Source organism: Euprymna scolopes, chromosome 45 (genome assembly GCF_053919585.1).
Source record: "Euprymna scolopes isolate OS-2025 chromosome 45, ASM5391958v1, whole genome shotgun sequence".
In the NCBI taxonomy this organism is placed as follows: domain Eukaryota; kingdom Metazoa; phylum Mollusca; class Cephalopoda; order Sepiida; family Sepiolidae; genus Euprymna; species Euprymna scolopes.
In genome coordinates this window covers 27,762,459-27,778,721 of record NC_136526.1, presented here as the reverse complement: position 1 = coordinate 27,778,721, position 16,263 = coordinate 27,762,459, and the positions used below count along the sequence as shown (strand labels likewise).

The 16,263-nt window shown below is 44.3% G+C and overlaps 2 protein-coding genes across 2 annotated transcripts in view; both read right to left on the bottom strand.

Moving 5' to 3' along the window:
* LOC145269304 (uncharacterized) overlaps positions 1-16,263 on the bottom strand; it is a 76,185-nt gene that overhangs the window by 44,627 nt on the left and 15,295 nt on the right. The window lies entirely within an intron of this gene.
* Positions 10,501-12,946, bottom strand: LOC145269069 (uncharacterized). The gene is made up of 2 exons (XM_080124671.1): positions 12,202-12,946; positions 10,501-12,161 (listed from the first exon to the last, which is right to left on the bottom strand). The coding sequence occupies exons 1-2, from the start codon at positions 12,944-12,946 to the stop codon at positions 12,022-12,024; spliced, it is 885 nt and encodes a 294-aa protein (XP_079980797.1). The 3' UTR covers positions 10,501-12,021.

The following is a 16,263-nucleotide window of genomic DNA, read 5'->3' as shown; positions in this document are numbered from 1 at the left end:
TGCTTCCAATGCACTAGGGCTGGATCTGTAGACTGGTATTTTTTGCAATCCTCAACCATTGCCCGCACTTCAGTTTTAGTTATTAGTGATTTACTTAATCAGTTTCAATTATTAATGGGTTACTTCACAAAGTACAATGAGCTTTTCACACTGCGATGTCCACTAGACCAATAAATTGTCTGTATCTGAGGACGTGTTGTTCTGCGGCCACGGCACATGTTCCCAGGGTTCTGTCACTTTACGGATCATTTAACCATTGTTGTGATACCCAAGTAACTTGGTCAGCTTTGTTATTGTAAGGCTTAACGAGCCTACATACATTGTCAGTGCTTATTCTGAGGCCAAATTTTGGAGCAAGGAGAGGCAATACCTAATTGTTCTGCAGCCACTACACATACATGGTCTCAGGGTTCTGTGACTTTACAAATATCAAGGTGTGGAGAGGTGATACCTAATTAACATTTCCAAGGCTGCTTTGGTGTGCACTCTTGTTCAGACAAGGTGTCATTTATCCACTGATATACACGAGCAGAGTCAAATTGTAAAGGCATGGTGTTGGCTTTCCACGGCACTGCAAAGTTTACATCTCGCAGCACAGCATCAAGCTCAGCTAAATTTATATGCTTGTCTCCATGCATTGCTCAGAGCTAGCTTGCATCTTCCACCATAGAACAATTGCTTTCCACAAGAATGCGTCCACCCATACTGCAACATCTTCGACCATAGAACCATTGCTTTCCACAATCATGTGTCCACCCATACTGCAACATCTTCCACCATAGAACCATTGCTTTCCACAATCATGTGTCCACTCACACTGTAACATCTTCCACCATGGAACCATTGCTTTCCACAATCATGTGTCCACCCACGCTGTAACATCTTCCACCATGGAACCATTGCTTTCCACAATCATGTATCCACTCACACTGTAACATCTTCCACCATGGAACCATTGCTTTCCACAACCATGTATCCACCCAAACTGTAACATCTTCCACCATGGAACCATTGCTTTCCACAATCATGTATCCACTCACACTGTAACATCTTCCACCATGGAACCATTGCTTTCCACAACCATGTATCCACCCAAACTGTAACATCTTCCACCATGGAACCATTGCTTTCCACAATCATGTGTCCACTCACACTGTAACATCTTCCACCATGGAACCATTGCTTTCCACAATCATGTGTCCACCCACACTGTAACATCTTCCACCATGGAACCATTGCTTTCCACAATCATGTATCCACTCACACTGTAACATCTTCCACCATGGAACCATTGCTTTCCACAACCATGTATCCACCCAAACTGTAACATCTTCCACCATGGAACCATTGCTTTCCACAATCATGTATCCACTCACACTGTAACATCTTCAACCATGGAACCATTGCTTTCCACAATCATGTGTCCACCCACACTGTAACATCTTCCACCATGGAACCATTGCTTTCCACAATCATGTGTCCACCCACACTGTAACATCTTCCACCATGGAACCATTGCTTTCCACAATCATGTATCCACTCACACTGTAACATCTTCCACCATGGAACCATTGCTTTCCACAATCATGTGTCCACCCACACTGTAACATCTTCCACCATGGAACCATTGCTTTCCACAATCATGTATCCACTCACACTGTAACATCTTCCACCATGGAACCATTGCTTTCCACAACCATGTATCCACCCAAACTGTAACATCTTCCACCATGGAACCATTGCTTTCCACAATCATGTATCCACTCACACTGTAACATCTTCCACCATGGAACCATTGCTTTCCACAATCATGTGTCCACCCACACTGTAACATCTTCCACCATGGAACCATTGCTTTCCACAATCATGTATCCACTCACACTGTAACATCTTCCACCATGGAACCATTGCTTTCCACAACCATGTATCTACCCACACTGTAACATCTTCCACCATGGAACCATTGCTTTCCACAACCATGTATCCACTCACACTGTAACATCTTCCACCATGGAACCATTGCTTTCCACAATCATGTATCCACCCACGCTGTAACATCTTCCACCATGGAACCATTGCTTTCCACAACCATGTGTCCACCCAAACTGTAACATCTTCCACCATGGAACCATTGCTTTCCACAATCATGTGTCCACCCACGCTGTAACATCTTCCACCATGGAACCATTGCTTTCCACAATCATATATCCACCCACGCTGTAACATCTTCCACCATGGAACCATTGCTTTCCACAACCATGTATCCACCCACACTGTAACATCTTCCACCATGGAACCATTGCTTTCCACAACCATGTGTCCACTCACACTGTAACATCTTCCACCATGGAACCATTGCTTTCCACAATCATGTATCCACCCACGCTGTAACATCTTCCACCATGGAACCATTGCTTTCCACAACCATGTGTCCACCCAAACTGTAACATCTTCCACCATATGGAACCATTGCTTTCCACAATCATGTATCCACTCACACTGTAACATCTTCCACCATGGAACCATTGCTTTCCACAACCATGTGTCCACCCAAACTGTAACATCTTCCACCATGGAACCATTGCTTTCCACAACCATGTGTCCACCCAAACTGTAACATCTTCCACCATGGAACCATTGCTTTCCACAATCATGTATCCACTCACACTGTAACATCTTCCACCATGGAACCATTGCTTTCCACAACCATGTGTCCACCCAAACTGTAACATCTTCCACCATGGAACCATTGCTTTCCACAATCATGTATCCACTCACACTGTAACATCTTCCACCATGGAACCATTGCTTTCCACAACCATGTGTCCACCCAAACTGTAACATCTTCCACCATGGAACCATTGCTTTCCACAATCATGTATCCACTCACACTGTAACATCTTCCACCATGGAACCATTGCTTTCCACAATCATGTATCCACCCACGCTGTAACATCTTCCACCATGGAACCATTGCTTTCCACAACCATGTGTCCACCCAAACTGTAACATCTTCCACCATATGGAACCATTGCTTTCCACAATCATGTGTCCACTCACACTGTAACATCTTCCACCATGGAACCATTGCTTTCCACAATCATGTATCCACCCACGCTGTAACATCTTCCACCATGGAACCATTGCTTTCCACAACCATGTGTCCACCCAAACTGTAACATCTTCCACCATATGGAACCATTGCTTTCCACAATCATGTATCCACTCACACTGTAACATCTTCCACCATGGAACCATTGCTTTCCACAACCATGTGTCCACCCAAACTGTAACATCTTCCACCATAGAACCATTGCTCTCCACAACCATGCGTCCACTCACACTAACATCTTCCACCATGGAACCATTGCTTTCCACAACAATGTGTCCACCCAAACTGTAACATCTTCCACCATGGAACCATTGCTTTCCACAATCATGTATCCACCCACGCTGTAACATCTTCCACCATGGAACCATTGCTTTCCACAACCATGTGTCCACCCAAACTGTAACATCTTCCACCATGGAACCATTGCTTTCCACAATCATGTATCCACCCACACTGTAACATCTTCCACCATGGAACCATTGCTTTCCACAATCATGTATCCACTCACACTGTAACATCTTCCACCATGGAACCATTGCTTTCCACAACCATGTATCCACCCACACTGTAACATCTTCCACCATGGAACCATTGCTTTCCACAACCATGTATCCACTCACACTGTAACATCTTCCACCATGGAACCATTGCTTTCCACAATCATGTATCCACCCACGCTGTAACATCTTCCACCATGGAACCATTGCTTTCCACAACCATGTGTCCACCCAAACTGTAACATCTTCCACCATGGAACCATTGCTTTCCACAATCATGTGTCCACCCACGCTGTAACATCTTCCACCATGGAACCATTGCTTTCCACAATCATATATCCACCCACGCTGTAACATCTTCCACCATGGAACCATTGCTTTCCACAACCATGTATCCACCCACACTGTAACATCTTCCACCATGGAACCATTGCTTTCCACAATCATGTATCCACTCACACTGTAACATCTTCCACCATGGAACCATTGCTTTCCACAATCATGTATCCACCCACGCTGTAACATCTTCCACCATGGAACCATTGCTTTCCACAACAATGTGTCCACCCAAACTGTAACATCTTCCACCATGGAACCATTGCTTTCCACAATCATGTATCCACCCACGCTGTAACATCTTCCACCATGGAACCATTGCTTTCCACAACCATGTGTCCACCCAAACTGTAACATCTTCCACCATGGAACCATTGCTTTCCACAATCATGTATCCACCCACACTGTAACATCTTCCACCATGGAACCATTGCTTTCCACAATCATGTATCCACTCACACTGTAACATCTTCCACCATGGAACCATTGCTTTCCACAACCATGTATCCACCCACACTGTAACATCTTCCACCATGGAACCATTGCTTTCCACAACCATGTATCCACTCACACTGTAACATCTTCCACCATGGAACCATTGCTTTCCACAACCATGTGTCCACCCACACTGTAACATCTTCCACCATGGAACCATTGCTTTCCACAACCATGTATCCACCCAAACTGTAACATCTTCCACCATGGAACCATTGCTTTCCACAACCATGTATCCACCCACGCTGTAACATCTTCCACCATGGAACCATTGCTTTCCACAACCATGTGTCCACCCAAACTGTAACATCTTCCACCATGGAACCATTGCTTTCCACAATCATGTATCCACCCACACTGTAACATCTTCCACCATGGAACCATTGCTTTCCACAATCATGTATCCACTCACACTGTAACATCTTCCACCATGGAACCATTGCTTTCCACAACCATGTATCCACCCACACTGTAACATCTTCCACCATGGAACCATTGCTTTCCACAACCATGTATCCACTCACACTGTAACATCTTCCACCATGGAACCATTGCTTTCCACAATCATGTATCCACCCACGCTGTAACATCTTCCACCATGGAACCATTGCTTTCCACAACCATGTGTCCACCCAAACTGTAACATCTTCCACCATGGAACCATTGCTTTCCACAATCATGTGTCCACCCACGCTGTAACATCTTCCACCATGGAACCATTGCTTTCCACAATCATATATCCACCCACGCTGTAACATCTTCCACCATGGAACCATTGCTTTCCACAACCATGTATCCACCCACACTGTAACATCTTCCACCATGGAACCATTGCTTTCCACAATCATGTATCCACTCACACTGTAACATCTTCCACCATGGAACCATTGCTTTCCACAATCATGTATCCACCCACGCTGTAACATCTTCCACCATGGAACCATTGCTTTCCACAACCATGTGTCCACCCAAACTGTAACATCTTCCACCATGGAACCATTGCTTTCCACAATCATGTATCCACTCACACTGTAACATCTTCCACCATGGAACCATTGCTTTCCACAACCATGTGTCCACCCAAACTGTAACATCTTCCACCATAGAACCATTGCTCTCCACAACCATGCGTCCACTCACACTAACATCTTCCACCATGGAACCATTGCTTTCCACAACAATGTGTCCACCCAAACTGTAACATCTTCCACCATGGAACCATTGCTTTCCACAATCATGTATCCACCCACACTGTAACATCTTCCACCATGGAACCATTGCTTTCCACAACCATGTGTCCACCCAAACTGTAACATCTTCCACCATGGAACCATTGCTTTCCACAATCATGTATCCACTCACACTGTAACATCTTCCACCATGGAACCATTGCTTTCCACAACCATGTGTCCACCCAAACTGTAACATCTTCCACCATAGAACCATTGCTCTCCACAACCATGCGTCCACTCACACTAACATCTTCCACCATGGAACCATTGCTTTCCACAACCATGTGTCCATCCAAACTGTAACTTCCATCATAGAACCATTGCTTTCCACAACCATGTGTCCACCCAAACTGTAACTTCCATCATAGAACCATTGCTTTCCACAATCATGTATCCACCCACACTGTAACATCTTCTCCACAGATACACTAGCCACCTTTCACTGGATCATCCTGGGCTGCTCTAAAACAAATGTTTTTGATCATCTGAGCTAGAATAGCATCTTGCATTTCATCATCCCATCCAGTTGCCATCATATTTGCTCTTCATTTTACAAATGCTGTAGGTACACATAGCAGCCACACACCGGGAATACTCAAAATATAATTTGTGCAAGTAAGTCTATCAGGCACTGCTGGATGGTCACTTCCACACCACCATAACAATTTTTCATGCTCCTCCTGGGCACATAATCCCAACAGTGTGAGCCCAATCTCAGCTATTCTGAGGTCTTGCTTTCCAGACCTAACTTCTCCAAATGTTCCTTGACACGGGTTCCATAACACACACTTTCATTTGCAAAAATGTTGTTAATATATGAAGATGCAGCCACATTTATGGTCTTATCGTAGTTGAGGACAATATTAACAATAGCCTGCATTATTAAAGGGATACGTTAAGTCCAAGGTCGAGGTGCGTAAGACAATATCGCTTTTATGGTCTTATCGTAGTTGAGGACAATATTAACAATAGCCTGCATTATTAAAGGGTGATGTTAAGTCCAAGGTCGAGGCGCGTAAGACAATATCACTTTTATGGTCTTATCGTAGTTGAGGACAATATTAACAATGGCCTGCATTATTAAAGGGTGACGTTAAGCCCAAGGTCGAGGCGCGTAAGACAATATCGCTTTTATGGTCTTATCGTAGTTAAGGACAATATTAACAATGGCCTGCATTATTAAAGGGTGACGTTAAGTCCAAGGTCGAGGCGCGTAAGACAATATCGCTTTTATGGTCTTATCGTAGTTGAGGACAATATTAGCAATGGCCTGCATTATTAAAGGGTGACGTTAAGTTCAAGGTCGAGGCGCGTAAGACAATATCGCTTTTATGGTCTTATCGTAGTTGAGGACAATATTAACAATGGCCTGCATTATTAAAGGGTGACGTTAAGCCCAAGGTTGAGGCACGTAAGACAATATCGCTTTTATGGTCTTATCGTAGTTGAGGACAATATTAACAATGGCCTGCATTATTAAAGGGTGACGTTAAGCCCAAGGTCGAGGCGCGTAAGACAATATCGCTTTTATGGTCTTATCGTAGTTGAGGACAATATTAGCAATGGCCTGCATTATTAAAGGGTGACGTTAAGTCCAAGGTCGAGGCGCGTAAGACAATATCGCTTTTATGGTCTTATCGTAGTTGAGGACAATATTAACAATGGCCTGCATTATTAAAGGGTGACGTTAAGCCCAAGGTCGAGGCGCGTAAGACAATATCGCTGTCTCTTGATCTCTACTGTCTGTAACAGCCAAAGAGATTTGTCAAATCGCACAATAGGTTCAGTATAGATCCAGCACAGCAATATTTGCTTCCTGCTGTCACCATGACCTCAATTTTTGTAAGCAAACATTCACATTGGCCGTATGCACATCCACATACTCATTTAGTTTCCAATAATCCATAACAGGCTGAACTTTCTGTTTGTTCTTCTGCACAACAGATCTGAGGAATGATCAGACCTTTTAGAAAAAAACTAAGTTTGTCTTCAGGATATGGCAGCAGCCATCCATTACCGATCCACATCTGCAATTCACGGTCATATTCCTCATGAATTTGTGTTAAGGCGAGATACTCTGCAAGTCTATTTCTCAATATAAGTGGAGGTTGGGTGCTAGCCCATTTCAACGATGTTGTTCACTTCTGAGTGTTCTATTCATACTCTGCAGAGAAATTAGGCTCGGTAATGGTGATAGCAGCAAAATTGGTCTTGCTGAAATGTGAAAAAGTTACCTCACCAGTACTAGACATAGCTACTCCTCCCAGTCGCTTGTGTCCAGCCCAAGCAATAAATCTATTCCCCATAAGTATCCATCCACAACTAAGATTTCTATGGTAATGCTCCGTGTACCACCAATTCCACAGCAGTCAAGTGTGCTTCCATCTGCGTGAGCACAGGGGTCACTTTCCTCGTTTATTCCTTGCAACAGGACTTGTGGACTAGTGACTGTATGCATCCAGTATCAACTCGAGCTAAATGTCCATTAATGTGAACAGTTATAACTGGCAATGCACCATTTACACCAGCTTGGGGGATGATATTGGCACTGAATTATCACCCCTTGCTCGTTTCCCAGACAAAATCAAGCAATGTGCCCAAGCCATTGACATTGATAGCACAATATTTTTTCAAAGCTTGACACCAACATCTCTGTCTGTCGTACTATCAAATAGACAATCGCTTGCCCTATGATTGAGTCCATTAAAATCATAACACCGTTGTGAAGTATCCGTCTCCTGTTGTTGTTGTTTGTGTCGACTGTGCAGCTAATGCAACTTGCTCTGGACCTCTCATGCAGTTCATTAAAATGGCACAAGTACTTACCAGCATGTGTGACAGATCTAGGTTATCCATCGGGGAGGATGATCATAACAAGTCTTCTGAATGTTCTGGCAATCTAGCAATGAATGTACATTGCAGTCATTGATCCAATACACCACAAAACAGGACCACAAGCCTGTGTAGTTTTGCCAAAAATGTATCGACTGTTTAACCTGGTAGGAGGTGGCATGCTGCAAACTGCTTTCATGCAGTAAATTGATCCAAAGCAAATGCTGCGTACAGTGTTTTCTTTATACACTCAAAATCCATCCGCTTTTCTTCACTTAATTGCTGGTACACGATATCTGCACCAGCTGATAAGCACATCAGAATGATGCACTCGATGCACTTCACCCCACTTAGTTGACATATTAGTTCAGCTTTCTTCAACCACTCCACTATTCACTGCCATCAAATGCTTTGGGTTGGAGGTCATGATGGCTGAAATAGCTTGTTCCTTCATGAGGGAAGAGAGAATGCTAAAAAAATATATGTCTATATATTTATATCACACATAGCAGTGTAGTCTGGAACAAGTTCATCCACGCAATCCCAAACACCTCTGATCATTCAGTATGACACGATCCCAAATGATACCAATGACTTGACATGACACAATCCTGCACAACACCGTTAAATCGACACATGATCCTGAACAACACCGTCGAATTGACACAAAATGACCCCAAACAATACCATCCAATTGACATACCATGACATGACTGAACACAATAACACGTAACACACTACCAGTCTTTTTCAACTGCCCTTGAATGACTTGTCGGCTTGTTTTTTTTTCTAGCTGTTGGGTGAAACTCAATTGTCGCTGTGGGTAGGATGCATGTAGCTCATTGGTAGACATTTGATTTGCAATCCAAACGCCCTGAGTTCACTTTTTGGCACAAGTAGGTCTGACTCATACACTGGCACACAATTCTTGCATACTCGTTATATGAAACTAAAGAACTTCACACTAAATATCAAATAATTTCTATATTTTCTCTAATATTTTAATATTTTGTTCATTTTCTTTCAATCGTTCTGATGATGTATGCCACCCTGGGTTTTGCACTAAATCATTTCATGTATTTTTATCAACTTAACACCAAATTTTCACAGAACCAATTAATATCATATTTATTGTCTGAAAATTATCGAATCTAAAACAACTTAAATAAAACGTTATACCTTCTTTTCTGGCAAAAACTGTTCTGTATCATAAAAAATTATTTTACAATGTTCTTGTAATTTTCTTTTATTATCGTATGAAAATTGTTATTGCTTTAAGATGTCTCCCTTTCTTTCTCTTTCTCTCTCTCTCTTTCTATATATATACCATGGAATTCAAGCAACTTTATTTGAATATATTCTAATCAATTCAAATTCTTAAAGCAACGTTTCTGAAAATTAATAATTAATATTTACTAAATAGGAACCATGTGATTTAGTTTTATCAAACAATATAAAATAATTACTAGTTAAACAATAAATATTTAGTTAAAACTTTTTCATTATATTTTTATGTCAGTGTTCATTAAAACGTTTCTCTAAGAATTTTAATAGAATAGAAGAAATCCGAATAAAGTTGCTTGAATTCCATTAATTTTTTTTCTAATTAAGTTCTAAGTTTTTTCTAATTAAGTTCTAAGTTTTTTCTAATTAAGTTCTAAGTTTTTTCTAATTAAGTTCTAAGTTTTTTTCTAATTAAGTTCTAAGTTTTTTCTAATTAAGTTCTAAGTTTTTTCTAATTAAGTTCTAAGTTTTTTCTAATTAAGTTCTAAGTTTTTTCTAATTAAGTTCTAAGTTTTTTTCTAATTAAGTTCTAAGTTTTTTCTAATTAAGTTCTAAGTTTTTTTCTAATTAAGTTCTAAGTTTTTTCTAATTAAGTTCTAAGTTTTTTCTAATTAAGTTCTAAGTTTTTTCTAATTAAGTTCTAAGTTTTTTTCTAATTAAGTTCTAAGTTTTTTCTAATTAAGTTCTAAGTTTTTTCTAATTAAGTTCTAAGTTTTTTCTAATTAAGTTCTAAGTTTTTTCTTTGCTTAAAATAATTATCCATATTTTTCGTGAGTGAAATTTTAACAAATGAAAAATAACTTTTTGTGTTTTGCATGTTTTGACATGAGCATTAATTATTCGTATTATTTGGAGTCTTTCAGACTACTATTGTAATCATAAGTTCTCAAGAACCTGTGGCATAGTGGATAAAGTACTTCATAAAATCAGTTGTAAGTTACACTCTTCAGGAGGTTGAAGGTTCAATCCTCAGTGCAGGCAACACTCAAAAGACAATTGCAAATTACTTAGGACTTCTTCCTAATCAGAGCTGAAAATGAGAGTATAGATTAAATAAATTTTTTTTCCCAAACTTCATGCAGATTCTAGAGTTCAAAAGAAAAATTCCTGAGGTTGAGAGAAAATCCCAGAGTTGGACAATATAAACCTGAAGAATGTCAGAAGTTACATCAAACGAAACATGAAAATAACATTCAAGATGAGAACAGTAGTCCAAATAATTTTTTTTTCGTTGACCTATAAAAAGTTTTATCCATAAATATTGCAGAATATTTTAATATTCTGACGACTTTTTTCATCTTAGATATAATTCTCAGAATGTTAAGGCCGAAGTTCTTTGATATAACTGTCAAATTCAGGAATCATTGCTGATCTCTGGAATATGTCACTCATGTCTTATGTATGAGTGACATTCAATAAGCGATATTCTTTATCTACTTTCTAACTAACAACAAAAATGTTGCATATATATTACATATTATAAGGTAATCGTAGTTTGAAGGCATCAAATGGAGCCTGCTGATATTATTCGCAATGTTTATGCCAAGGTGAACTCAACATCCGTGCATCTTCTCAAACTCAGAAATTGATTACGATGACAATAAGGCGTTTTCTAAGATGGTTATTAGATTGATGTTTTTTTTCTTATAATAAAAACTTTTACATGCATTCCATAATTATGAGTGAAATTGTAGTACATTCTCATTAACAAAAAAACATTTCAGTGAATGTCTCTGTATTTCTTTCTGCATGAAAAGAAGTTTTATTGGTTTCTGCTAAACTAACGAGACAATCGACGGTGACCACTAGAAGAGGAATCAATGCAGCAGTGAAAACTCAACAAAGAATTGCAGCAACAATAAGCAATAAAAGCAATAAAAGACCAACATGCAAACATGTTATTCACTAATGAGAATGTACTACTACTATTTCACTCATTTGCCAACAAAACAAACAAAAAAAAGATGACAAAAATTAAAATACTGTATGAGTATCTTGTGTAGGAGACGGGAAGTCTCGTCGTGGGCAATGAAGCGTTTCACTGAAGAACCACGGCAACACACAGCGAACCAACAACCAATGACAGCCACGGCGCGAAGGTAACTAACAAAGCTCAGCTGACTGCACGAATAGAAACGGAACCCAACGGTCACTGTACTGATCGCCACAAACGTCAGAACCCGACTGCCTCGCACCTCCAATGGACCGATTTTTATTCCTCAAGATGGCCTAGCTAATTTGCGATCCTGCGAGATTCCGTCTCTAATAAAAGCAGGCAGGCGCCATCTTGAAACTCTTTCGTCCGCTGCCCCGACCACAGGATCAGCCACCACCCCACACGCCAGGCACACACGGACCCTCTTGCGCCGAGGGCTACGGTTAGTCTCACACTCCCCCCTGGTCTCCAGATCACATACGTGACACGGCGGACGTGGCCGTTTGATTCGAGCACTCCTGCGGAGGGATATTGCCGGGACTTCCTCATCGGAGCTCTCAGAAGTGTCATCGGAAGCATCAGCATTAGCATTAGAGCTCGCAGTTGAGTCATCAGGTTCGTGGGGCACAGGTTGAATCCATCGCTCATCGTCGGATGACTCGCTCCTTCCACTGCTCGCAGTTGAGTCACCAGGTTCGTGGGGCACAGGTTGAATCCATCGCTCATCGTCGGATGACTCGCTCCTTCCACTGCTCGCAGTTGAGTCACCAGGTTCGTGGGGCACAGGTTGGATCCATCGCTCATCGTCGGATGACTCGCTACTTCCACTGCTCGCCGATTGGTCAGCGCTTAGAGCGGGCCGGACATCCCTTACGTGGCGCGGAGTATCATCGACTAGTATGGCCTGTTCACTGATGACGCCGGTGACCCGCCCCCTCCAAAAGCTGCTGGTGCACCGGCCACCGGGTGGCTTCACCCAGACGGTGTCTCCCACTTGGTACGTCCCCTGGGGTTCTCGTTGGTCGGGTAGACACACTTCAACGTCCTTGACGCGCACGTGGTAGTGATGAATCGCATCAGCGGGCGCACTGCCGCCAGTCACGGCGTCCTTAGGCGTTGTGTTGTATCTGTAAACCGCCTCCGCAATCGTACACTTCTTCCTGGCCGCGATCCTCTTCACAGTTTGGTGGCACCGCTGTTGCCGCTCGGCACATACGCGCATCGGTGTCGAAGGCGGATCCCCCAGTTATCCATAAAATGCCTAAATTCCCTGCTGCAGAACGCCGTGTCGTTATCCGTGAGGATCTCCTCAGGTGGCCCCCTTTCATAGAATATGGATTTCAATTCGTGGATGACACTGGTGGAATCCTGCCTCGCTAATTGGCGCCAAATCGCGAACCTCGTTGGCCCGCAGTCTATCAGCGTGAGGAAGTGTTGGCTGCTGTAGTGGGTTATATCCATACCCAACCGACTCCAAGTCGCGTCCACTCCCAGATGTCCTTTCCGCCATCTGGCTGGGGCGGGGTCGATGGACTGGCACGTTTGGCACTCCCTGACCACTGCTCTTACTGCGCTTTTTGGTATTGATGGTCTAGCCAACTTCACAAAGTAGTAGGTCCGTTGTACTCCGGGGTGCCCACTGTCGTGATGTATCTTCCTGATTTCGTCCTCCTCGACGGAGGCAGCACACAGAGGCAATGGCTTAGCTTCTTTCTTCATAGCCTCATACCATCTCCGTGGTACCCGAGTGAGCTTGTCGGCGAGGTTGTAGTCCGAGGTGACGAGCACTACGTCTACGGACAGGTTGTACTCCGTCACCAGTTTTTTCACAGTCTCCAGCCTCCGTCTTATCAGCATTTCGCTGGCTGCCTTGGTGCATGCCCTGGCCTTGCTCGTGAGTGTGTCCGACACCCAGTGGTGCATGCAAAGTGAGTCAGTGTGCACACGCAGTTTCTTCACTTCCCATTGAAGGTTAATGCCCTTTATTACAGCGTCGAGTTCTGCCAGGTTGATATGGGCAGCATCATTCGCCGGTCGCAGCCAGCAGGCATCCTCAACTACGGCCCCATCTTTCTCCAAAACTACACCGATCGCTAGAGAACTTGCGTCCACCCACACGCTCAGTTCGTCTCCCTGCACGCACCAGTCCCCTGTGGCGGGGTCATTCTTTTTCACACTAGCGACGGTCTCCTTCAACATTCGGACCAATAGTTCGTCGGTTATCTCATCGTCCCAGCCTTTGGTGACCGCATTTGCCCTCCTTTTTATGACGCCTGTCGCCGCACGAACCCATCCGCATACTGGAAGGTGCCCCACAAGTTTCCCGCACAGGGAGAACACAGCACGTCTTGTGTAAACGTCGGGTACGTCGGGAACTGCGGTTCCACGCTCCCACTTCAGGATCCCTCGCTCTTCTTGAACGCTCAAGCCCAATACGCGGGCGCCATCCTCAAGCCGCTCAGAGTCCTTGCAGTTTAGACCAAACTCGGCAAGTTTGGATCTTATGCGCGAAGATGACACGATATCTTCGTTCACGTATATATCGTCAATATACGCCGATGTTCCCTTTCTGATCCATTCTTCTTGTGACAACACGGCATTGACGATAGCCTTCATTATCTGGGGTGCTACGTTTAGCCCAAATCCGAGTCGCGTAAGACAGTATCTCTTCCCGGAAAACATCACTGTCTGGAAAGGCCACATCGCCTCGCCGATCCGGACCTGCAAGTATGCTTTTCTCAAGTCCAGTAGGGACACATTGGACCCCTGCCGGCGCCACTCTCGCAGCTTGCTGGCACAGACGTCGGCGTCCGCTGTGAACGCATCAACATGCGCATTCAACTCGCGGTAGTCCATTACCGGCCTCACCTTTGACTTGTTAGGTTGGGCAACTGCCATCAGCAGTATCAGGCCCTTGGGGGGTCCAAGTTTGTCGTAGGGGTATGGAATCAGCCAACCGTTCTTAATCCATTCACGGAGCTCGCTTTCGTATGCAGGCCTTATCTGGTCGGGCATACGGTACTCTGCCACTTTGTTTTGTAGTTTGGCCGGTTCCTTGTCTTCTGACCACCTCCAAGTGGCGGTCCACGCCTTCTGTTGGTTGTCGAATTCCGCACTGAAGTCCGGCTGGTCGACTCTTAGTGCTGCGCACACCGGGGGCCTATCCTGAAACTGTACAACGCCAGCGCGCGTTATGCGCACGCCGCCCAGGGCTTTGATGGCATCATAGCCTAGCAACAGGTCGAAACTCAGCGGCTTTTCGCGTGTCACCAGCGCTTCGACGTTGGCCGAGTTCCCAGTTCTTGTGCGAATGTGTACCACACCCACGCCGCAACACATTCGTATTTTTCCAGTAATAGTAGTTATCCTGACATTCTTCTTTTTCCACGCCCGACAGAAGTCCGCACACACTATGGTGCGGGAGCAACCGGAATCAAGGAGGGCTGAACATAACGTGTCATTAACTCGGACCTGAATGACAGGGAGCGCCTTGTTTATTTTCTGTTTGGGGAAGAGATCGGCACTGGCACCTTGTCCCCGTCCCCGTTTCCCGCACAGTCTCGGGCCATGTGCCCAGTCTTGTTACAGCGGTAGCAGCGAACAGCCGTCGACCGCCTTCTACAATTTCTTGCCATGTGGCCCCGTCCGTTGCATCTATAGCAGATGACATCACCTTGCGGGCTGGGTCCCTGAGACGGTCCTTCGCCACTACCGGTTCCTGCACCGTCGAGTCATCCTTCATTATTGTCCTGGCTCTGTCCACTAGGTCATTCAGCGGTAGTGAGGATATGGTAGATGTTGCTCGCAGGAGCTGCTTTGCTCCAGCCGGGGAGTCCTGACAGGAATTTGTAGGCTAAGGCCCTCTCAGGAAGACTGCCGAACAACACCGTCAGCTTCTTAAGTTCGGCGAGATACATGTCCACAGTTTCGCCCAAGCGTATAGACCTCGTCTCAAACTGCTCCCATGCAGTGGCGGGGTCAGTGGCGAACGCCCTGTACAACGCCGCCTTGATACTCGAGTAGTCACACTTCTCCTCAGCGCTGAGTTGCTGATATACAGAGAAGGCCCCGCCGGTCAGCCGCAGAGGAATCACGCACTCGACATTTTTCACGCCGGACAACTGACAATGTAACTCGACCTTCTCAACCCAGCTGAGTACCGGGTCGGATCCGTCGAATTCCGGTATCAACTTTAGATCGAACCTATCCGCCATTGAAGAAAAGAAAACCAAGTTCGGAGTGGAGGGGGCCGAAATAGCTTGTATGAGTATCTTGTGTAGGAGACGGGAAGTCTCGTCGTGGGCAACGAAGCGTTTCACTGAAGAACCACGGCAACACACAGTGAACCAACAACCAATGACAGCCACGGCGCGAAGGTAACTAACAAAGCTCAGCTGACTGCACGAATAGAAACGGAACCCAATGGTCACTGTACTGATCGCCACAAACGTCAGAACCCGACTGCCTCGCACCTCCAATGGACCGATTTTTATTCCTCAAGATGGCCTAGCTAATTTGCGATCCTGCGAGATTCCGTCT